Source organism: Solanum verrucosum, unplaced genomic scaffold, assembly GCF_900185275.1.
Source record: "Solanum verrucosum unplaced genomic scaffold, falcon-dt-bn FXZP01000056.1, whole genome shotgun sequence".
NCBI classification, from domain to species: domain Eukaryota; kingdom Viridiplantae; phylum Streptophyta; class Magnoliopsida; order Solanales; family Solanaceae; genus Solanum; species Solanum verrucosum.
In genome coordinates, this window is record NW_026020072.1 from 939,372 (window position 1) to 964,969 (window position 25,598).

Here is a 25,598-nt window from a genome sequence, read left to right on the forward strand (position 1 = left end):
AATGTTATTTTAATACATTCTCAATTGTTTTGAGCTTTCAGTTTACATGATTGAGTCAAGTCTTTCACTGAGTCAGTAAGCCAGACCAAGGGTTCGCTTGGGGCCAACAGTGGTTATCGAGTGCAAGGCCCGCCAGGGTGTAGGCTTGGGACGTGACAACTCTCATCTATCCTTTTCAATATATACATCCGAACACCATGTCCACATGCCAAATCATGTTATTTACATCAATTCTACAATGTATATACGTGTCAATAATTAATTCTATTCATAAAGTATATCATTGTCTATCTCGACGCCAAGTTGTTACCTTAGCACTCATTCAACTTTGTTTTTGCCTGCGAATCGAATTCCTGACGCAAAGTCTTAAAGGAGGGACAAAGTTGTTTTCCATGGAGAATCTTCCCTCTCCACCTTTCTTGAGCTCATTTCTCTAATCTGACCTATGGGCATTTTTAAAAGGCATCTGAACTTCACCAGCCTGTATTACTTAGATGACCATATATACTTGTGTGTATGTTAGAAGTCGCCCCATCAATGGTCACTTCTACTGATAAAGTATCTGATGTGTTTTGATGCATTAGTATGCAAATTTATCAGTATTTATAAGTTTTCTTGAGAGCCTTTTATATTTCTGCAAAACTTTTTTGATTATAGCGATTGAGTATCTCTCTATTGATATGAAAAATGATTGTATCTTTTACCTAAGCAAGATGATTGATTTTAGTATTTCATTTTGGCATGTTAAATCCTTGATAGTTGTTTGTATCTATTAGAGACAGGGGATAGAAGATCTCTAACTAGATTTACATTTTATATTTTTTCTAAAATAGCCGTTAGTAAAAAAATAATAATTATCCCATAAAAGCTTATGTTCTATGAATTGGGGAACAACACCATTCCACAAAATCTCGGTGTCAAATTCATATTGAAAATTAATTAAGAGGAGTGCAATTTATGTATAATTTTCAGAATATGACTAAATTATTTTCCAATAGAATTAGAAATAAGAATATTTGAATTCTCACAAAAAAAAAAGTAAATATATTAGCCCCAAATTTCATGAACCCTTCTCATCCTTTTCGGGGTTATTAGGCAAACTTGAAACAAGTACCTGTCTGTTATATCCAAAACTACAGGGTAGAATTTCTGCAATTGTTGATAAACTTTGGGGAGTCAAAAGGTTCCAAACAACAATGACGATGTCCGTTGAGGTCGCCGGCGGTGGCGTAACGTTATCGGAGCTCTATCAGAGTTCCCGGCGGCTGTTACTCAAAACCAGAGATGGCTTAGAGAGGCTCGAGCGTTTCGAATACACCTCTTCTTCCTCCGTGTTGTCATTGGGCGCCGCCGTGAACGATCCTTCGGAGAAAGCAGTTGAGGATTTGAGAAAAGATATCAGCCAGATCCAGTTACTTTGCTCCGAAATGGAACGTCTCTGGCATTCCATACCTGCTAAATCTCAACGTGATCTCTGGAAAAGGTTGCCTTTTTGTTCTCCCGGAATTGTGATGTTTGAATTTTGAATTCAACTGCCTCTTTGTTCACTTTTGGTTTATGTTTTCTAATAAGGATTCCTATAGTTGAAATTTAAATTAGCTGTTCGTGTGTGGTTTGATTAGGCATAGATAAGAAACAATTTGGTAGTGGAAAGAAATGGAATTGAATAGAGTGGAAGTTGAGGATTCATAGTTGATTGATTGATTATGGTGAAAATGTTATTTAAGATTTCATTCTTTCTGACTATGAGCCAATGATATAGTTCTTTATATTACATAGTTAGAATTGAAGAGTCTTTGTCATTCAGTAATTTGAGATGAAACTGTGAATTCTTAAAATCAAACTTGACACAATGAATGTCATTTTCATCTCTAAAGTAGGGGTAAAGTCTACGTACACTGTATGCTCGCCAGATCTCACTTTGTGGGACTATATTGAATTTGTTGTGGTTGTTGCATGTCATTTTAAATATTGATTTTAGATCTTTCACGTGAAAATGCTCCTTTCGAGTTAGTTTGTATAATATTAGACAAAATGAATTTCATTGGATCCTTGACATGCTCAAATTTGTACAGGTCTCAGTTTTGAGGTAATATGATATTGTATGATTTCATAGGATCCATCAATAATCAGATTCTTGAAAGATAAACCTGATTAGTTTGGTATATGTCCAGATTTGGGATTATCCAATCATTCATCATTCATCATTCATCATTTTTAATTGAAAAAAATTGTATTTCGTACAATTATAATGGTTAACATCCTAGATTATACTGCAAATGCGTGTTTCATGGGAGAAATTTGGTTTGAATTTGTATTTAGTTTTTTGAAATTTAATAGAACCATAGTGATGATTCTAAAAAATTTAGGCTAGGGCTCATCAAATTTGATGAGGCTGAATTAGTTTCTCAACCCTTTGATTAATAAAATGGTTGACTGATGATGAATTCATGTAATTCATGAGGGTTTCTAAGTGCAAAATTGTCAGTCCTGTACTTCTAAGCAATTTTTTTTCTCATAGAGATTAACCATGAATGGTGGAACGAGATGTACTGGAGAAAGAACAATTTTCATAAGCCAATGTATTTTCGCTTACTCTTTCTGTAGTCAAAGAGAGAGACATACTTTTCCGCAGTGTGTGCTTAGTCGTAGTCACTCTAATTAGAAGTTATTATTCCATAACTGAAAGTCTGTGTCTTACTTGTACAGGAAAGTGGAACAAGTGGCTGAAGAGGCTGACTCTTTGAAAGATAGTCTGGATAAATATAATCTACGGCATCAGAGACGCATGCAAGAAGTCCAGGAGAGAACAGAATTACTTGGGAGAGCTGTATGCAACCTTTTCTGTGCTGATATGATGAATAATTCTGTACTCTTACGTATTCCATCTAATTTATTTTTGTAATGTCCTAGAGCGGTGATTCATCTCATGTTTTGAGGATTTTTGATGACGAAGCTCAAGCAATGCAATCTGCTCGTAGCTCATCCAGAATGCTTGAAGAAACCTTGGCAACAGGGACAGCTATTCTTTCAAAATATAGTGAGCAAAGGGATCGTCTAAAGGTACCTACAGTAGATCACCTTATTTAAATTTTATATACATTAGATATAAAAAGGTAAACAGGCTCCTGATTCACTCGGTTACATATTGCACTGGGTAGATATGCAATAATTTTTGTTATTGCAATGGCATTATATTTCAGAGTTTGAACTGATGGGAAACTCTCCTACTTTAACTAGGAAATTGCCTACATTTTTGGTAACAGTGTTGTCTGTGTGTCAGCTTATTGTTCTAGAGGCCTGTTTGGATTGGCTTTTGGCTTATGACTTATAAACCAAAAGCCATAAGTTAGAATTTCTAACTTATGGCTTTTGGCTTGTTTTTGTTATTTTGACTTAAAAACAAGTGCTTATAAGCACTTTTTAACTTTACCCAAAGTCCCAAACACTTCAAAACTGCTTAAAAACTATTTTTTCTTAAAAACACCTAAGAACGAGCCAATCCAAACAGGCAGTTTTTTAATTCTAACTGCTTATGGTTGGTTCAAGGACAGAAGGCTGAGAAGTTGTACTCATTGGCTGATGGTGGTTTGTTTCCTTCTTTTTTGGGCAAATAGATGGGCAATGAAAGATTTGTGTCTTCTAAACTAGTTATGAAGCATGATAATTAAGTTTTACTCTTTACTACTGCCTCTTTTCTATTAAAAAGAAGGGACAACTATGCAATAATGTGAAATAAGGACTGTTAGAAGGTCATATTATTTGAGCTCGTGTTGGCTGGCTCTGGTTCAGAGACTATTTTTGATCTTGTCCCAAATCTACGGTCTGAAATTGGTGGCTGATCACATAAACTTGCTTATCCTAGTTGGCATTGCTGACTTTTCAGATTAAATATGCAAGTTCTTGGGTGGTAACCCCTTTGTTAATATGAAGAAAAAGATCTACTTATACTAATACATATGAAGAGGAACCTTGGATAATGGTAAAGCTGTCTCCGTGTGACCTATAAATCAAGGATTCAAATTGTGGAGTCAGTGCTTTGTTAGGGTAGGCTGCCTACGATAAGCCACTTGCGGTGCGGCCCTTCCCTAGACCCCGTTTGAACATGAAATGCTTCATGCATTAGACTGCCCTTCTACTTATAATACATTTAATATAGATGCTCTCCTATTTACTCTTATTAAGAGAAGTCTTTGCCATGATCAGTGCTAGTGTCCACAAATAAGTCAAAACTTTACATTAAGTCTTTCCCACTATTGTTGAACTCTTGGTATCTTAATTGATGATTTGTTGCAGCGAGCTCAACGGAAAGCATTAGATGTACTCAACACTGTGGGGCTATCAAATTCTGTAATGAGACTTATTGAGAAGAGAAATCGTGTTGATAGATGGATCAAATATGCTGGAATGATCTTAACAATTATAGTGCTGATTTTCGTTTGGAGGTGGACAAGATGATAGTGCTTGATAATCGACTGAACCATCAGGATGAACTCTTAGTTAAAGAGTTGAGTTTTGAAAGGATTGAAGAAAAGTCTACTCAAATCCCATTTAGAAGTTAGAACTCATACACAAATCTTGATAAGCATTGTATTGCAATTGGGGTTGAATGGAGCCTGTAAATTGTAAATGAGACCTTGATAGAAAATATAATAGTACTATTTATTTTATTTTTTCCGGAGAGAGTGGGGAACCAAACCGGTAATATGACTCAACTTTTTGTTTGTATATCTAATTCTCTGATGAAAAGACCACCGCAATGCCTTTCCATTCCATCTATGGTGGCCTGTTTATCGGTGTTTCTCTTTTTTCTTTCGTTTTCCTGTTTATCTGTTGAATGATAAACCTGTTTTATGATATTCTGGAAAATGGAACTAAAGAGTATTAGCATAATTAATTCACCTTCTGTGCCTGTAGAATAAGAAGTAGAAGATTCCAACTTTGTTTTAGTATAAAAAAGCTACAATGCTTTACTGTCAATGGCAGTATTGAAGCTTATAGAAAATTTACCCAGTTGAGGGTACCAACATGGACTACAGGTTGAACATAATTAGGCATTGATCGAACCATCGTAGTCCAACAAGATCTCTCCACTCTTTAGCATGCATAGAAATCTGGGTGATTTGCCTGACAGAAATTTTTTACCGTCATTAAAACGCGTTGCTGAGTAAGGCTTCACAGAAAACATCATCATCCAAGGTTCTTTCACACTGTACTCTTTCATTATCCAAATCCCCAACCATCCACTAACACAACGATTTGCTAAAAACGCAGAAAGACACCCTCCTAGAACTGCAAGATCATAGTCAGATATGCTAGTTAACTAAATCTGAAATTAGGCCTAGGAACCTGCCCAAATCCCTCATCATCTATGTCTTTTTACTCAATCAATGTAGCTTTTCATCCACCAAAACTCCTAGTGAATTGGGGTCAAGAAAGTAGGGCACTACCCAATACCCCTACATTTACTGCTACTAAGACTAAATATTTGAACATCACTTCTACTTAGCATCCACACTTCTAACATTACGAAGCTTCTAAGGTATGTTATAGGTATTTGTATAGTACACAATCTTGATCACCTTGTACTCCTTGGTAAAAGGATGAAATCGAAATACAACCTGTTGCTCTTCAAACTCAATGAATTTGAGGATATCTTTATAGTCTCCAGTAAAAGGGTTGTGCAGAACGAGTCTATCATTGACACTACTGCAAAAACAATTTTTAGCAGCAATGAATATGCACATTAACAAAGAGTTTTAAAGCCTTTACCGGCATTAGTTAATTGTCATTGGATCTAATGTCGCTATAGGCTTTAACGACATTTACAAAGAGTGCTAATTGCCACTAAAAAAACATATTTAGCGGCAATTAACTTATTGCCGTTAAAGATTATTTTTTTGTATAGTGTGAGTACGGAACCATATAACCATAATAAACCATTACAAGAGCCTACTAGATTGAACTTTAATATAACCATAATAAGCCAATACATGAGCCTACTAAATTGAACTCTAACATTTATGTTGACAAAGGAAAGTTAAGTTTTCTTACAAGTCCTTTGTGTTCATGATCAGATAGTTCCACATAGTAAAGTTGATTCTTGATTGGGTAATCAAAGTGAAAAATAAAGTATGGATTATTCTTCACTGCCTGAGATAGTTGCAAATGAACAAGCTCTGGATCAGGCAATATTTCATACCCTGATTTGCATACTGACCTGATCAACTGGATGATAGATCTTATGAGCAGTCTGCAAAATATGTCAAGGACAGCTTCATGTGGTAAGGTGGAAAATATTGGGGTTTGCCTTGATTTTCTATCATAGTTAGAATTATTATATTTTTGTAGAAAATGTTTACTCAGTTGGAAAAGATCTCTTCCAAATTTGGTTAATGTTTTTTTTGGAGGAAAAATTTTGGACTTTTATAAATTGAATACTCAGAAGGCATAGGCCGACTGAGCTCCAAGGATAAAGCAACTATAAATAGCAAGTAGAGAAGAAATATATATTACAAGTATCTAAAGAAATGATAACACAGTTAAAGTAAGCAGAGACAACATAATGCACTATATAAGATACAAATATCTAAGGTGGAGGAAGATATCGGAAGGCACTATCCCACTAACTTAACCACAATAAGATTCTACTACGGAAACTTAGCTTAACAAGGTTATACTAACAATTTTCACCACGAAACATAATGATAGCCAATAGACCAACCCAATCGGCTCAAGTTTGAAAGGATAAATATACAAGAAATCAAAAGATGAATCTAAGCCAGTCATATAGACCAACCACATCCTGTCACAAACTACATTAGCATAGTCAACAATAACCTAACTGAACCCTCAAAAATTCAAAAGGTACACAACAACAAACATAACCCAATTGCTCCATCATAAGATATGAAGGTGCAAACAACAACCAATTATACTAGTGATAGACAATGCATATGAATGCACAATGCAATGAAAATCAATGATGCCATCAGTTTCAAGTGACACATAACCAATTATATATATACCTATCTTCGAGCCCTGTAACGCAAGGTAGGACTCATGAAAACACCCCTCCTCTTGTTCAATACGGAACACGAATGGAAAAATCCATAGGGGACTCAAGAAATCCATATGTACTATATGATCCCGACCCTGGATCTTCTAGAATCTCAAATCTATTCCGTCATGATACTAGAGATACATAAGATTAGTATAGCATCTCGAAAGTGCCTAACAAAGATAAAGTTGGAAAAGTGCAGAAATGTTGAATGTTGTAGAAAAATGGTCTTGTAGGGACTCATTCACGGAGTGTGAAAGGGACCACATACCATGAAGGTATCAGTGGTGTTGAACTCTAAAGTTGGAAATTTCAGGACCAGGGTTTACTGTTTCGCGGTCCGTATAAAGGTTCAAGAACCGTCGACCCTTTCGTAGACCATCTTCCGAAAGTTGAAAAAATGGTTGACAGGACGAATGATTTGTATGGATCATGGAAGTGTATACAGATTGTGGACTGAAGTCCCTAAACTTCAAAAATATCAAAAGAACCCCACCGTTTACGGAAGGCTAGGACTGGCCGTGGAATGTTTTGTGGACTGTAGGAATGTCTGTATAGTGGAAACTTTAGAATTCTGAATTTCTTCCTTTTGGTTTTTACGGACCACTTCACGGACAGTAGAAGGTTTTACAGTTCGTGGATGGTGCCCGTAGAGACAATCCGTCAGTTTTAAGTTATGGATTTTTTAGTTTTTTCCCACTATTTTAATTCCTATACTATGGTGTTTTGGCCTATTCTAAGTGGGTATAACTGATTGTTAAATACTCTAACCTCCCCATTCACTCTCATTCTCTAGAAACCAATTTCTTCCCTCCTAAGTTTCTCTCCCAAGGCAAGATCAAGAGTTCCAAAGCTTCAGGTCTCCTCTCCCAATTCAAGCTAGAGTTTCAATCAAGGTATGCGAGAATTCCATTAATGGATTCTTCTTCACCCATTGAGTCTCAAGGAAACCCAAATTTCTCAATTTATGAATCTCCCAAAATCTACAGTTTTATGATTCCTTATGGATTCTTGTTGAATTTTAAATTCTTCTTCATGGTATATCTTATTATGCATGAATTGATTATAATTTAATATTTTCAATGATATTTCATGAACCCATAACATGCAAGTATTTTCACGATCATAATTATGATATTTTCACATGTATCAGATTTTCATGAAATTTTGATGTTTCCGATTGAACTATGTAACACTTCAGAAATTTAAAAGTTGAATTGAAAAAGAAAAGTTGCATTTTTGGACTGGTGCAAGTTTGTACTAGCCAACCTACAGATATTGTGCAGCAAACTTATAGCACATTCGACGCCCGAAACAAAGAATTATTACAAGGAACCAAGCATGTTTTTGTAGATATGATGTTTCTTTTGTTAATGTGCAGGAAAAGAATTGTTAAAAGATGTTGGAAGAAAAAAAGCTTGAAATTGGAGTAGAGTTGCTGAGGACTGAAGGCTAAATGAGCCGTGCACTGATTCACGACCCGTGAACTTATTTATGAAGTTGGCCTAGAAGAAGCTAAAGTCCAAGTATGAAGTCAATTGAACAGATACCCTACATGAGCCTTCAAGATGTATACGGACCATACAGTGACTCGTGGGAAGATCAAGTTGAAATTGAAAAAATATTTCTAATTGTTGAATCACGAAAGGTTTGAATGGACCGTGAAAAGCTTCACGGGACGTTTGCCTGTCCGTGAATGTTGTCGACTGAACTACTTTCCTACTTCGATTAGGATTCCTTTTGAAGACTATAATTAATTACTTACGGTTTTATTTTATTTTTATCATAGATACTTTGAGACAAGTTTTCATCGCAAACACGATAGCTTTCTATTTTGGTTTTTATCTTTTGGATAATTGATCAACATTTGATCTTGGGATTCAAGTTCTTAATCAAGAATCATTGGTTTTCATTATTGTAAGTCAATTACTTCTAAGCTTTCATCAATGCTTAACAAGTGTTTGGTTAAGAACATGAGTAGCTAAACACCACAACTAGGGTTTTGGGAACCATGACTAGGGATCGACGTTAAAATCAACCACAAATGACTATCAATTGATGTTTGCATGCTTCATTTATAATTTCGCATTGATTTCTTTGTAATGAGTGCACACGTTAGAACCTACCTTTATTCAATACTTTCTTGAGAGAGAAGAATTTGATTAGAAAAAGTTAGAAATGAATGAACTCTACAATTGAATAACATGTTTCGAAGACTTGAGCCTGAGATGGAATAGTTTCTAAACGATTAAGCAAGGATTAAAATTGGAACACTCTAAGACCGAAGGGAGATGAGTGATATTAACCTAATAGGGCTGATAAGCGACTATGTGTGCTGGTCTTGCTAAATCATGCATGCATTGTATCAAGATACTGTTAGTCATGTGAGATCTAAGTTGTTATCTTAAGGTCATGGGGAACACAATCCTTGTCTATTCTAAATCAATAACCAAACCTTGAAACTGTCGTCTTTTAGTTCTACTCTTTAATTCTAAATAAAATTGGCTACTTAGAAATTAAAACAATCCTAATATTTACTTTACACAACTTTATTTATAGAAATGTCAACCACAACTAAAGATAAGAACTAGTAGATTTATTTTCTTCTCCATTCCCTATGGGATCGACCCCAACTCTTCTTGGGTTCTATAATCTACTTTGACCATTTTATACTTCTTAATTGAGGTGTAATTTTGTACATATCAAATTTTGGCGCCGCTACCGGGGATTCGGTTTGGAAATATTTTACTAACGATTATTTTAGTTTGTAGTTGTATTTCCTAATTTTACTTCTTGTTTCTTGTCTTTGTCGTCTAAATGTGATATAGGTAGTGCATGTCCAATACTAGAAGTAAGGGAGCACCTTTAATTTCTTACGATCCTGAACTTAGACGAACTATCAGAAGAGTGGTGAATGTGCAAGAACGTGAAGCACAAAGATATAGACTAAGATAGGAGGTTGAGGGCTAGGCAAGGGGTGCCAACAACAATGTTAACAACCCGAACATGATTGATGTTGAGGATTAAGAAGAGGAAGAGTTGGGCCGCCAACAACAACTGTTAGCTCCTCAACAATAACCGTTGGCTCCTCAACACCAATCAGTAGTCCTAAGAAGACGAGGTCAACAAAAAATGAACTTAGCTAATGATGAAGATGACCTAGATTTGGATGGGGCTGGAGCTACTGGAGCTATTCTGCTCGCACTATTGCCACCGAGAGTGAAATTCACTATCGCCAGCACTATGATCCACTTATTGAAACTGAAGGGGTTGTTTAGAGGTACAACCGGTGAGGACACAAATCAACATTTGATGAATTTTGTAGCAACATGCAAAGTAGTTGATATTTCTAGGGCAGTCAAACCCTGATGAGATTGAGGTTGTTTCCACTATCCCTAACTGGGGAAGCAACAAACTGGCTGAATGAGTTACCACTTGTCTAAATCGCAATTTGGGCGGAGTTGAGAGAAAGCTTTCTTGGAAAGATTTTTCTTAGAAGCAAAAGATCTATAGTTAAAAGATGAAATAGGCGCCCATAAGCAGCTACCAGGAGAGGCATTGCATGACACATGGTGGAGGTTCAGCCAAAAGCTTAAGAGATGCCTAAACCACAACCTTACTGAAAGGCACTTGAAACAAGTATTCTATAGGTCACTGAACTTTGTGACCAAGCCAATGGTGGATTCAGTTTGTAGTGGGTCTTTCATGAGGAAGCCGTTCCCAAAAATCGTAGTGATCATGGATGAGGTGTCGTAGAATAACCGAGCATGGCACATTAGGGAGTCAGATATTGGTGACCATGGGTTCACATTCGAGTTGATAGATGTGCAGAGAAAGAGAGAAGAAGAGAGTGACGATTACATGGCTCACATGAAAACATAGATGGATCTGCTAACCAAACACCTGATATCTGGAGGTGCTGAAAAGGTAAATGTAGTTAGAGCAACAAGTCTACATAAGGAATATGAGCATGACTTTGATAAAGAGGCTAAGTATATAAAAAATCAAGCAGTTTCCAGAATTATAACTCGGGAAACCAAGGGTATATTTCAGGGAATCAAGGTCGGAAATTCCAGATAGATGGTTATGCTGACAGATCCAATAGTCGAGAGTAAGGTAACTGGAACATTCAAGATGGCTACAAGAATGATCGAGGTGGTATTTATGTTCCTCTTTGAAATAGAGATAAGATATCACGTCCCGAGGCTACCCCCTTAATGTAACACGGGACCTGGGATCACGAGTGACCCCAAGCTAACTCTGTGTCTGGTATATCATAGGCATACTGAAAGTAACTGAATAAGACATAAACTATGCGGAAGCTAAAATAGGGGTTATCTGAAAAATGGGGAATACCCAACTAGTCTGAATGTAAAAACCATACCAAGAGTTTAATAACACTAAAAGATTAAACTTAACAATTCAAGATCATTCTACTACTATGCTTGAAAAGCCTTTAACTAAGTTGAGTTGCTGGGACATGCCCCCCCAGCTAACTCTAACAAAACTGAAAACTGAACGTAAAGACTAAAATAAAAGCATGTCTATTGTCCTCAAAATATGAGGACTCACCACTGAAGCTACTGAGTGCGGACCGAGAAATGATCAAAGCGCGATCTGGATGCTGAGTACTTGAACCTACATCATGAAAAGATGTAGCACAGAGTATGTGTCAGTACTTTGAATGCACTGAGCATGTATGATATAGATACTAAGCTGAACAAACATATATTATGTGAACAAGGCATATATGAGCAATACTGTAAACTGAGCAAGAATATACATACTGAAAACATAACTGAAAAGATGAACTGAATGCAATGACCAAGTACTAATTATGAACAAGACATGCTAAACTGAGTACTAAAGTATATATTGAAAACTTAGTCAAATGCACTAAGAGTCTGATTGTGGGAACTACTATTACCGACATAAACCACGTGAGCTAAACATGGAGTTCGATGTATACGCCCCCATCGAGAGGACCCAATATACCTTGCCAGGGTATAAAGGCATGACTGGCGTGATCACTACATCTGATGCCCAATAGAGGGGACTTATACTTCTACGGGGGCACGTAGTTCTGGGACTCTCAGGGTACGCTGAACCCTAGTCCAACTCTGTGCTAACTTTACTGCCAGATGAATATGTATATGACAGAATTGTAACTGAAACACTGACATACTAAATAACTCAAAATATTGACATGCAAATCTGAGAATGCAACATTTATATACTGATAATGTAACATTCGAAACCGGAGCCTGCTTATCTATTTAATTGACCTTGCAAGTGATATTCATTAACTAAGTGAGTTGCTGGGACATGCTCCCCAACTAACTTTAACAAAACTGAAAACTGAAACTAAAGACTAAAATAAAAGTATGTCTATTGTCCTCGGAATATGAGGACTTACCACTGAAGCTACTGAGTGCGGACCGAGAATCAATCTATGCGTGATCTGGATGCTAAGTACTTGAACCTACATCATGAAAGGATGTAGCGCAGAGTATGCATCAGTACTTTGAATGTACTGAGCATGCAAGATGTAGATACTAAGCTGAACAAGGCATAACTGTTCAATACTGTAAACTGAGCAAGAATATACATACCGAAAACATAAATGAAAAACTGAACTGAATGCAATGACCAAGTACTAATCATGAACAAAACATACTAAACTGTGTACTTAAGTATATACTGAAAACCTGGTCAAATGCACTAAGAGTCTGACAGTGGGAGCAACTAATAACCGACATAAACCATATAAGCTAAACGTAGAGTCTGATGTATACGCCTCATCGAGAGGACCCAATATACCTTGCCAAGGGTATATAGGCATGACTGATGTGATCATTAAATCTAATGCCCAACAGAAGGGACTTATACTCTTACGGGGCACGTAGTTTTGGACAATCAGGGTACGCTGAACCCTAGTCCAACTCGGTGCTAAGTTTACTCCAAACTGAATATGTATGTGACTGAAATGTAACTGAAACACTGACATACTGAATAGCTCAAAGTACTGACATGCAAATTTGAAAATTCAACATTTATATACTGATAATTTAACATTCAAAACTGGAGCATGATTATTTGTTTAACTGACATAGCAAGTGCAATTTATGAACTAAGAGAATCTACACAATTAGGGTTCTAAGGTTCATACAAGGAACTAAACAAATTTTCCAAGAAACATGCTATTTCGATTTAGGATACTACAATAGCTAAAATACCGTAAATATCCAAGGTTTTAGAAACCCTAGGTCTAAACAAGATATGAAGAATCAAAGTACTAACTGATTTCTAGGGACCTAGTGGATGAAAGGAACCCACTAGTGAAATCCCACATACCTGGTGACCAAATCTACGGGGAAATCCTTTGATTTCGGGGCTGGAACTAAAGAAAACCTGTTGCATGTTCTTGAGGGGCTGGTCGACTCTTTCTTCTCGTTTTGCTACAAGTTTTGATGATTTATGGTGAATAACGGTTTTAGGTAGGTCCTGACTAAATCACTAGGCTTAAATTGAGTAAAATGACGTAGATTAAATGCCCAATGCATAGGGGAAAATACCGAAACGACCTTGACTTTACAAGTGGTGTGGGTCGACCATGAAGCCACTAATGGACCATAAAAGGGGCCACGATCCTTCAAGTGGGTCATGGTTGCTGGCCAGGGTCTACTTGTTCTGGGGGATCCATCCAAAAGCCTTACCACGGTCCGTGTGAAGGACCACGGACCGTGAAGGCCACCGTGGTTCTTAACTTGGGCTGGGGTCTATTGGGTCAGGATGACAGATCCTCCCAAGGCCCATCATCATGACCACGACCTGTAGAGGGCTCCGTGGTTTGATGCCTGAGCCCTGGTGGCTCTGCCTCTCCTCCACAAGCCTTCCAACAGCTCGTGTGGTGGTCCACGGCCTGTGAAGGGCTCTGTGGTCCACCACAACTGGGTGGGTGTGAGTTACGAGCAGGTCGATGGACCGTGGTTCCTCTCACGGTCTGTGAACATTGCCGTGGTTCACCAAGTTTTTCTGCTGTCCAGGTCTGATAGGTCTGAGGTGTTACATAAGAGTCAGTAATGGGTCTAGGAGCTCCAAAATGGAGGATATGCTAGCAAGAGTACTCCAAAGAGTTGAATCTACAGATTTGGGTGTGAAAGATTTGAAAATCAATTTTCTACTATGAGTCAACTAGTAGATTCACTTTGTACCTCTATTATACAGTTAGAGAAATATTTGAGACAATTATTTGCATAACTGAATCAACGAAAGAATGGTACTCTTCCTAGTGATACCATTCAAAATCCCAAGAAGGATGGTCACTGCATGGCCATTACTACTAGGAGTGGGAACGCACTTCTGGGACCGATACCTGGAAGTTTTGAGCAGTGAGTAGACGTTGCATCTGACAAGAACAACCAAGGTTAAATTGCTATTAGTAAGAAAGAACCAGTTGAGATTGTAGAACATGAATAGGTAGAAGTCAGTCCTGAAGCTATTGAAAGGACTAAGGATGAAATTGAGCCTACCATAGGGGTGTTATAAACTATGCAAGCAATACCAAGGCCACCACCTTCATTTCCACATAGGTTGAAACAAAAGGCTGAAGATGCGAAATTTGTCAAATTTTTATCTATGCTTTGACAACTGTCTGTTAACATTCCATTGGTACAAGCTTTGGAATAAATGCCTGGATACGTGAAGTTCATGAAGGATTTGGTTACAAAGAAGAGGTTAGTGAATTTTAAAGTGGAAGGGAATTTTCACCATCGTAGCGCAATTGCTACACGATCACTTGTGCAAAAGAAAGAGGAACCTAGAGTTTTCACGATCTCATGCACAATTGGATTGCTAAATTTTGCAAAGGCATTGTGTGATTTGGGAGCCAACATCAATCTGATGTCGTTGACCATTTATAAGCAGTTAGGTTTGGTAGACCCCAAACCAATATCAATGAGGTTATTGATAGCAGACAGGTCAGTTAAACGACATGTAGGAATTCTTTGTGAGGTGCTAAAAGTTGAAAACTTCATTTTTCCAGCCAATTTTTTGTTATTTTGGATTGTTAAGTAGACTTCAAAAGCCCCATAAATTTGGGGAGCCCATTTTTGGCCATGGGCAGAGCACTTGTTGATATGGAGAGTGGAGAGTTATGGTTCAGGCTGAATGAGGAAGAAGTGAAGTTCAATGCCTGCAAATCAATGGAACAACCTTGAGATATGAATGTGGTGTTAGTTGTTGATGTAGCTCAAGAAGAGATAGCAGAAGTGTCAATTGAACAAAGGTTGGCAGGAGAGACTTTAATTGCAGTTATAATGAACTTTGATGAGGATCTCAAAAGTGATTTCATAGAGAAGACAATTGCTTTACAAGGAATAGGGTCATATAAATATGCACATAAGAAACTTGATCTAGATTTGACAAACAAGCCTACTCCCCCAACAAAGCCATCCATTGAGGAGCCACATGTGCTTGAGATGAAAATATTGCTTGTCCATCTGAGGTATGTATTTCTAGGTGAACATAACACTTTGGTAGTTATTGTGGCTAAATAATTGAATGATGAGCAAGTGCATGCACTTGTGAAAGTACTAAAGAGGCTCAAAAGGCCAGTTGGTTGGACCATTGCTGATATCATTGGCATACCTCCGGGTATTTACACTCACAAAATTCAATTGGAGAAGGACTGCAGCCCGAGTGTAGATCACCAAAGGAGGTTGAACTCACCTATGCAAAATATGGTCAAGAAGGAGATTATCAAATGGTTGGATGCAGGTGTGGTATATCCCATTTCTGATAGTAATTAGGTTAGCCCAGTGCACTGTGTGCCCAAAAAGGGCGGAATGATGATGGTGGCAAATGCTAAGAATGAGTTGTTCCCACAAAGGCCTGTCATGGGATAGAGAGTGTGCATGGACTACCTAAAGTTGAACAAATGGACTTTGAAAGACCATTTTCCAATGCCTTTCACAGACCAGATGTTAGACATATTGGCAGGGAGAGGATGATATTGTTTCTTGGATGGGTATTTTGGTTATAACAGGTTTCTATTAATCTTGAAGATAAGGAGAAAACTACTTCCACATGTCCATATGGTACCTTCACGTTCAAATGCATGTTGTTTGGATTGTGTAATGCTCCTGCTACTTTCCAGAGATGTATGATGCCAATCTTCTCAGACATGGTTGAAAACACCTTGGAAGTAGTTATGTAACACCTCAGAAGTTGAAAAGTCAAAAAAGGAAAGGAAAATGTAGAAATATACTAAAGAAAGGTTCTATGAGTCCAACCTATGAATCGTAGGAAGTCCTACAGTTCATAGGAAGTGAGTCGTAGAATTGGAGATGGATTTTGGAAAATTACGTTTTCGAAGTTTGACCTATGGATGAACAAGACGAACTATAGGAGTTTTGACGGATCATATAGAATGGTCCTGTAGAAGTGTTCCAACTTAGTGAATTGTTTTAGTTGGAAGTAGGGGTCTACATGTATGGTCTTTTGACCATAGAACAAATGACGAGTCATAGAAATGACTCATAGGAATGACCTAAGTTGTTTTCTTTAGTAGTTGATCCTATGACTGACTAGGACGGTCATTAGGAATTATTATGGACTGTATGATCAACTCGATAGTTATTTTAAAGGTGTTTTGGTCTTTTCCTATACTTATAATTCCTATACTACGTCATTTTACCCAAAATCTAAGCCTTATGACTACCCTCCTCCCTTCGAAATTTCCCCAACTTATTCGTCCCCTCAAATTCCTAAATTCTCTCCAAGGTTCTCTCTAAAAATCATCTTTCTAGATCAAGGAAGAAGAAACTAGGGTTCTTCAAGATCAAGTATCCTTTCTTCCTCATTGCTTGGGGATTCAACCAAGGTATGTGGGGATATCATCAATGTGTTCCCTTCATCCATTGAGTCCCCAAAGCTTTTTCAATTCTCCAATTCAATTTCAATTCAGTTAGTTGGGTTTTCTTTCAATTCCTCATGGGTTCTATTTTTATGGATTCAATTGACTAATTATGATCTTATTTTGATGATTTAGACTTAATTAAATGCTTTTCAACTAATTTCACGTGAATCCATGTATAAATCCCAATTTACATGAAGTTATGAAGAAGCTTGAATCTATGAATATGTTTTATATGAAATTATGCATGATTTATGAAAAGAAAGGTTTCATGATCTAGGGTGCTTAAGATGAGTATCAATGAAATTGTGAAAGGATTTTATCACATATTAAGGGATCATGGTTTAGTGAAAGGTTTTTTCACCTAGACTTGATTCAAGATTTAATGAGCTATTCTATGATGTTTAAGCTTTGATTAGTAATTGATTTATGTGTTTCCATGTATGATGATGACTTTATGTAAATGATTGTTTCTTTGGGATGTAACTTAGCACCGAGAGAACTTTGAGGTGGAGGCTCAAATAGGGTAGTCTCTAGTAGCAACCTCTAGTTCCAATTTCCTTAAATGACCTAGCTAGTGGATCCATATATAGCATATGATATGATATGGAGTTCTACCTTGACAAGTAGACTCTCCCTTCTTGATGTGCGAGTTACATCGGATTCCATGTAATAGCTCACATGGTCTAATGTAGGCTAAAACTAATATCTCACAACATGAACTAAGTTACTTTCAAATGTTTTACGATGATTTCTCTATGATTTTAAGATGCATTGACTATATTAATGATGTACAATCCTTCTTAAATGATTTTACCATATTTAGCTTGGTCATGCATGTTGTCTTTGATTCTATTCCCTTGATGATCATGATTCATGTTTTATTGCATTCCCTTTATACTTAGTACATTCCATGTACTAATGCATACTTGTGGCTACATTGTTTCACGAATGTAGGGCTTGACGACTTTTCTCTCTACGTAAGTGGCTAGTGAGCACTTAGAGACTTTGAAGATTTGGTGAGTCCTCATACTCCGATGATGATGTTAACTTTATTGTTTTCCAAGTATTTTGTTTTAGATATTTTACGTGGTGTATGGGTTATGTCCCGATCACTTGTTTTGATGTATTAGAAAGGCTTGTCAAGACTATGATAGACTTCCGCTTATGCTAAACTTTTTACTTCTTATGTGATTTCTTTACTTTTATCTATTATGTTGTGTACATGTATATCAAGTGTCTTGTGTAGGGCCTCTCGAGGTCATATATGCTATGTCACATCTAAGGTGTACTTTGGGTTATGACAAACTTGTTATTTAGAGCACAAGGTTTTAGAAAAAGGTCATAGGATGTCTGACAAGCCGCGTTGAGTAGAGTCTTGTTCATGAATGTAAGGGCGCAACATTTATGAATAGGAGGATACAAAACAGTTAGGAAACTTCACTTATTTCATTACTCTAAACTCTTGCCATAGAGTCTTTCTCTATAAAGATCCTTCTTCTAAATCATGTTTGATCATTTTCAGGATATGGCCTCTTGAAGAGCTTACATGAGAAGGAATGAGCGTGAAAATGTGAAGCCTGAGGTTCCTCAAGGTCAATTGATCCTTTGGCCGAGCAAGTGACTTGTGTCAAATTTCGATCTGTTTTCCAAGTGTTGGCTCAAACTATGACGACTCAAACCAATAGAGTGGCTAACGCTCTTGTGAACCCAAATGTGGGTACGATAGCGGTACTAAAGAGGGATTTCACTAGGATGAATCCTCTAGAATTTCATGGTTCTAAGGTTGATGAGGATCATCAAGAGTTCATTGATGAGGTGTATAAGATAGTATGTATCATGGGATTGACTATGGTTGAAAAGGAAGAGTTGGCCGCTTATCAACTTAAGGGTTTTGCTTAAGTATGGTTCGAGCAATGGAAAAGCGAGAGGGTGGTTGATGTGGGCCCTCTTGATTGGGAGAAACTCAAAGGTTCTTTTCTTGATTGTTTCGTTCGTTTTGAATGAGAGAGACAAAAGTTCTTGAGTTCATCAACCTCCGACAAGGAAATATGAGTGTGAATGAGTGTGCTTTGAACTTCACTCAATTGGCTAAGTATGCTCCAACTATGATTGTTGACTCTAGGGAAATGATGAATAAATTTGTGTTGGGTGTGTCTGACTTGGTTGTCAAGGAGTGTCGTACCTCCATGTTGATCAAGGAAATATATATTTATCGTTTTATGATACATGCCCAAAAATTTGAAGAAGAGAAGCTAAAGGAAAGGGAAAAAGAGTTAAAGAGGGCAAGGACCGGTGATGGTGACTTATCACATTCTAGGTCCGGTGGACATGGTCGTCCTTAATTCCGAAAAAGTTTTTTGGTGAAGATTCTTATAATGCTCCGGCTTCTAAGTTAAAAAAAGATAGAGTGTGTAACCCTAAGACTCAGGGAGTAAATAGTGGTAATGGGTCTTTTATCCCCCTTTGCCCAAGGTGCAATAAGAGTCACTCGAGAAAGTGCCTAGCCATTACGGATTGTTGCTTTGGTTTTGGTAAGAGTGTTCTCAAAGTGAAAGATTATCCATTGCAAGCTAGTAAGGGTAAAAATGGTAGGTAATATCAGCCTAGTGGTTCGGGTGATCCAAAGTAAAATAGATTTTATGCTCTTCAAACTCGACAAGATGATGAGGGTTCTCTGGATGTGGTGACCGGTATGTTGAAAATCTTTCATCTTGATGTTTATGCCTTACTTGACCTGGATGATACCTTATTTTTTGTTACTCCTTATGTAGCCATAGGGTTTGACGTTGGTCCTAAAATTCTTTTTAATCCCTTTAATGTCTCTACTCTTATGGGTGATGCTATTGTGGCTAAGAGGGTTTATAGAAATTGTACTATTTCCATTTCTCATAGAGTCACTCTTGTTGATCTTGTAGAGTTTGATTTGTTAGATTTTGATGTTATTGTTGGGATGTATTGACTTCATGAATGTTATGCTTCCATAGATTGTAGGACCCGATTGGTCACTTTCAAAGTTCCGAATAAACCTATCATGTCATGGGAAGGGGGAACTTATGTTATTAAGGGTCAGTTTATATCTTGCCTAAAATCTAGAAAGATGATTTATAAAGGTTTCATTTACCATCTAGTTCGGGTTAGGGATATAGATTCCAAAGCCCCTACTCTCGAGTCAGTTGAGATTGTAAATGAGTTTCGAGAAGTATTCCCTGATGATATTATCGATATTCCTTCTAAAAGGGAAATAGACTTTGGTATTGATCTTCTCCCATATAGGCAGCCTATCTTTATTCCTCCTTATCGTATGGCCTCGACAGAACTTAAAGAGTTATATGATTAATTGAAGGAGTTGTTGGATAAGGGTTTCATTAGACCGAGTATCTTCCATAGGGTGCTCCTGTGTTGTTTGTTTGAAAGAAGGATGGTTCTCTCCCAATGTGTATGGACTATCGACAATTGAACAAGTTTACCATTAAAAACAAGTATCCTCTTCCAAGGATTGATATTTGTTTGACAAACTCCAAGGAACAAATTGCTTCACCAAGATCAACCTTCGGTCGGGTTATTACCAAATGAGAGTAAAATTTGGTATGGTCCTTATGAGTTTTTGGTAATGTCTTTTGGTTGGACTAATGCTCCGGCGGTGTTTATTGAAGTGCACTATTAAAGTCATCGATATTGATCGCAACCGACACTTAAAATTGCAAGAGAACAACCACAATCACAAACATCAAGAGGTGACAAATTTTTAATTTGGGTCAAAACCAACACATTAATATTAAAACCAAAAATTGATAGTCACAAAAAGTAAGCATTGACAACAGGCTATCAAAAGAAAATTATCCATAAAAACAACCCAACATATGCAAGTATGGAGATACCTCATCCCGCCAAACAAAACAAGTAGTTGTCCTCAAATACAAAATAAATAAAAAAAGTCTAAACATAAAACTGATGGAATGGGAGAATTGAACAAGATTGTATATTTAAACGACTTGATAGGGTCTTTGGAAATAATGAATTTATGAATGTGTTACAAGATAGTGAAGTTCACCATTTGATTAGAGAAGGGTCTGATCATGCTTCATTACATGTTACTTGTAACACAACTCAAGAACATGTAGTAAAGCCTTTCAGATTCGTAAATTTCTAGACTAGGCACAACAGTTTTCAGAAGGTGGTGGAAGAAGTGTGAGAGAAAGAGGCTACATGATCACCCTTTAATATTGTCCACGCCAAATTGAAAAGGGCAAAGGCAGCATTGGTGCAGTGGAGCAAAACAACATTTGGAAATACCTCCCAACAGGGAGAAACTTTAGAAGACATAGTGAGGGTTAAGGAGATTTAGCTAGAAATAAGTCCAACAGAAGAGAACAGGAGTTTATTAAAAAAAGCTGAAGCAAAACTGAAAAAATATTTACACATTAAGGAAGAATACTGGAAGCAAAAGGCTGGGATGAGATGGTTCCAGGATGGGGATAGGAATACAAAGTTCTTCCATGAATATGTAAAGGGAAGAAGGAGAAAGTTGCAGATTTCAGCAATAAAGTCCAGGTAGGGAGATATAATAAATTCAACTCAAAATATAGGGGAGGAGGCAGTGAATTTTTTTAAAGAACAATTTATGGACAACAATAATCCCACTGATTATTCAATGCTGAATAACATTCGTAAATTAATCTCAGATAAGCAAAATGAAGAAATGGAAAAAAACACCATCAGAAGAAGAGATTAAATGGGTGGTTTTTGCCCTAAATGGGGACAATGCAAGTGGTCCAGATGGTTTCTCTAGGCAGTTTTTCCAATGTTGCTGGGACATTGTAAATGAGGATATCAGTAACATGGTAAGAGCTTTTTTCTGTGGACAGAAGCTTCCAAGATTTATTACTCATACTAACTTGATACTAATCCCCAAAAAAGAAGTGGTAGATAACTTTGGTGATCTGAGACCAATCAATTTAAGTACTTTCACTATCAAGATCATATCAAGATTGATACATGATAGATTAGTGACAGTGCTCCTTGATATAGTCTCACAGAATCAAGCAAGAGTTGTAAAAGGGAGAAATATCACTGAAAATGTCCTTTTGGCTCAGGAGATTATCAGAGACATTAATAGAAGAAATAAGTTCCGTAATGTGGTGGTGAAGTTGGATATGGCTAAGGCATATGATAGAGTATCATGGATTTTTGTCACTAAGGTGCTAAGAAGTTTCGGTTTCTCAGAGAAAATAATAGACATGGTGGTGAGATTGGTTTCTAACAATTGTTATTCAGTGATCATGAATGGACAAACCTTTGGTTTTTCCATTCAACAAGAGGATTGAAACAAGGGGACCCACTATCACCAACCTTGTTTATCATTGCAGCAGAGATGTTGGCTAGAAATCTCAATAATTTGTTCTTGGATCAAGATTTTAAAGGTTTTGGAGTACCAAAGTGGAGTCTAGAGATTAATCACTTGTCTTATGCAGGTAAAGCTATGCCAACAATCATCATGTTGAGTTTATGGAAAAGAAGAAATGCATTGAAACATGGTAATGGCATCAGATATGAGGGAATGGTGGACATGATAATGGAAGTGGTAAGACAGATGGTGAAGTGTCAATTCCCATTGATAAAGAAGATAAGTTGGTCTTGGAAGGAACTCATTTTCAGCCTAAACAATTATACGCCCAAACTTCACTTCTTAAGTGTCACTTGGAGACCACCAGAAACACATCAAGTAAAATGTAACATAGACGGGACATGCAGAGGAAACCCGGGATAGAGCTCATATGGATTTTGCATTAGAGACAGTAGGGGTGATCTAATTTATGCCAAAGCTAAAGGTATAGGTTGGGCATCAAATCAGGAAGCTGAAGCAATGGCTGTGCTTTCAGCATTTAGAGAGTGTCTTAAGAGAAGGTTACAAGAAGTCATATTTGAGATGGATTCACTAAGCCTCGGGAAATTCATCCTAAATATTTAGAGGGTACCTTGGGAACCAATAGAGAAGGTAGAGAGAGATAAGGGAGATAACTCAGAAGATTAGAGCAACAATCACTCATATATTCAGAGAAGCTAACTGTTTAGCTGATTCTTTGGCTAATATAACTATGGACTCACAAATGGAGTATGAGTATCACAACTGGCAAGAGCTTCCTCTGAAGTAAAGAAGGATCCTCAATTTGGACAAAACACAAATACCAAACTTTAGGATTAGGACACACATAATTAATGCACAATGATTTCGATTATTAAAGTAAAAGGAGAAGCGAGAAGACATCAGATAAAGACAAAGATCAAGAAGATAGACAAAGCAACAATAGTAAGCATATATATATTTCATAGCAACATAACAGGAGAATAATGACAGTAATCATGGTGAAGCTGGTGGAAGAGATAGTTCCTACCATAACAAGCCCCTTATTCTAAAAATACAAGGGGGAAGGGATGATTTTACAGATTTAGGGGACAAATACTTAGCTAATGGACTTCGGAGACTTTGAATACACCCGAGCTACATCATCTCTCATCGTTTCTTGGAGCAAGTATTACACAAAGATCCTGATGAAAGGAGAAAAGTTCAAGAACGGGAAGTACATATAAAGAAACACGAGAAGAAAAATTCATACCTGGCATAATCTATCAAAGTGGACAGATACTTCTTTGGTTTCAGATGGAGGAACCGCCCATGAAGGAAGAACCGACATTGATTCCAAAGAGATCCCAATGGCGGCGGCGGAGAATGAAATTTGTCGGGTTACTTTCCAAATTGGAGAGCTACTGTTGACTAAAGGGGAAAGTTAATTTGTTAGGGGTGGGTAGGTGAGAGTTTATCCTTTTTTTGTTATGCTTTGAAGAGTTGAGACACTGGCCTTGTAATGAGTCTAGATTTTAATTGAATAAAATGTGTTTTAAATAAATAAAAAAAGAGTCAACCCCCCCCCCCCCGTCAAGCTAAGCCAACAATGAACTTTTTATATCAGTGACTCCCTTAGTCTTGGAATTAGACAACTCCACAACTGTCTGCACCATCGCCCCCTCGAGGTCCTCTAAATCATCATACACCGCTGCATCTCTTGTACCAAGCTCCCCCTCATCAGTCTCGGGAGCCTCTGACTCAGCATCATCATTAGCCATAGCAGCATCTCCGGTCGTAGTAGCCAGAGGGATCTCAGGAATGGATGGAAACTCAGTGCTCGGGACTCGGGAAGGTCCACCGTGCTGAATAACATAGTAAGATCCATGGATTTCAGCGCATCCCCATCACGCCTCATTCCAATAATTTCGAACTTCAAGGCCGTCACTTCCTCAGACTCACCCTTACCCTGCTCACAAGCCTCCACTCTAACAGTGAGAGTATCATAAACTAAGACATATGCATCAATCAGTGCTCGGTGTTCTCTCAACTCAGCCTGGATACGAGCTAAGGCAGCAACAATAGCCCTCTTAATTTTCCTAGGTACAATAGCCTCTACTCGGGAGGCACATATATCAGCAGATTGCGCTAGGTGGCCCATCTTGAAACACATAGGTTGGGTCAAAGGGGGTTGGGAAGCAGCAATAGTAGAAGAACTAGGAGCAGCAGTCGAAGTAGGATGTGCAGTAGTCGAGTTGCCAGAGGTACTTGAAGGCTTATCGAACTGAGTAGAAGGGACTGTGTCCGTCGGTAACATCTCCATATTAACCACCGGGAAAGTGTCCACTGGTGTAGCTCTCCTCATCTCGGCCTCATCTCTAGTATACTCAACCTCTATCCTCCGGATGCTAGTAGAGGAAGTAGGAGTCAGTTCCACATCCATCTTCTATATCAATGGCACCCGAGAACGTCTGCACAACTCCGTGATCAACACAGGAAATGACAGAGAAGTCTGACTTTGCTTGGCCCTCATGGCCATCTCCTACTCAATAATCAGGCCGAGATTTAGTCTATCTCGATCCATGATACAGCCTAACAATACAACCTTATGATGCATGAGTATAGACTCATTCTATAATGGCATCGAGGTACTGATACACCTGAACCACTATCTGATAGCCATGTTGAGATCCTTCTTCTCTATTGGGACACTTGCCTCAATCCATGGCGGTGTGATGTCTTATATCAACAGATCTAACCAACCCATCAAGTCATCGAGGGTCTTCTTCTGTATCTGATCCACCAAGACATGGATTATATTCATCATGCACCCTAGCACCACATTGATGTCGGTGCTACTGCATTTAACTTTCCAGCCCGCACCACTACATGGTCCACCGGTGTGAACACTCTCTCCTTCTTCTTCCTCTTGGGCACTAGCTTTCTGTACTCCACATAAAATTCCCGAACCTAAGAAGGAATGTAGGAGCCTTAGGGCTTAGTGAAAATCTTAAACTTGTGGAACTTGATAGTGTTCTACACCTCCAGGTACCTCTCGACTACTCTATCTGTAGCTTGTCGTTTCTCTTCCAGAATGGTCCTTAGCCCGACAACTTTCAATCTATTCAGTGATCGAGGTGGGGGTGCATGAACTGGTAGCACCGGATGTACCTGCTCTATTGAATATTCTGGAGGTGGAGGAGGAGTAGGAGGCACTGGGATCCTGGATGGATCATGTAATGACTTAGAGCGTAGCTTCGCTCTCCTCATTTGTAGAG

At 37.9% G+C, this 25,598-nt stretch overlaps 2 protein-coding genes across 3 annotated transcripts in view; one reads left to right on the top strand and one right to left on the bottom strand.

The window, feature by feature from the left end:
• Nucleotides 1-25,598, bottom strand: part of LOC125823898 (uncharacterized) — an 897,951-nt gene that overhangs the window by 842,060 nt on the left and 30,293 nt on the right. The window lies entirely within an intron of this gene.
• LOC125823901 (membrin-11-like) lies at nucleotides 1,240-4,367 on the top strand. Its single transcript, XM_049503269.1, has 4 exons — nucleotides 1,240-1,483; nucleotides 2,710-2,830; nucleotides 2,914-3,040; nucleotides 4,297-4,367. Exons 1-4 carry the CDS (start codon nucleotides 1,428-1,430, stop codon nucleotides 4,365-4,367), a joined length of 375 nt encoding a protein of 124 aa, XP_049359226.1. The 5' UTR covers nucleotides 1,240-1,427.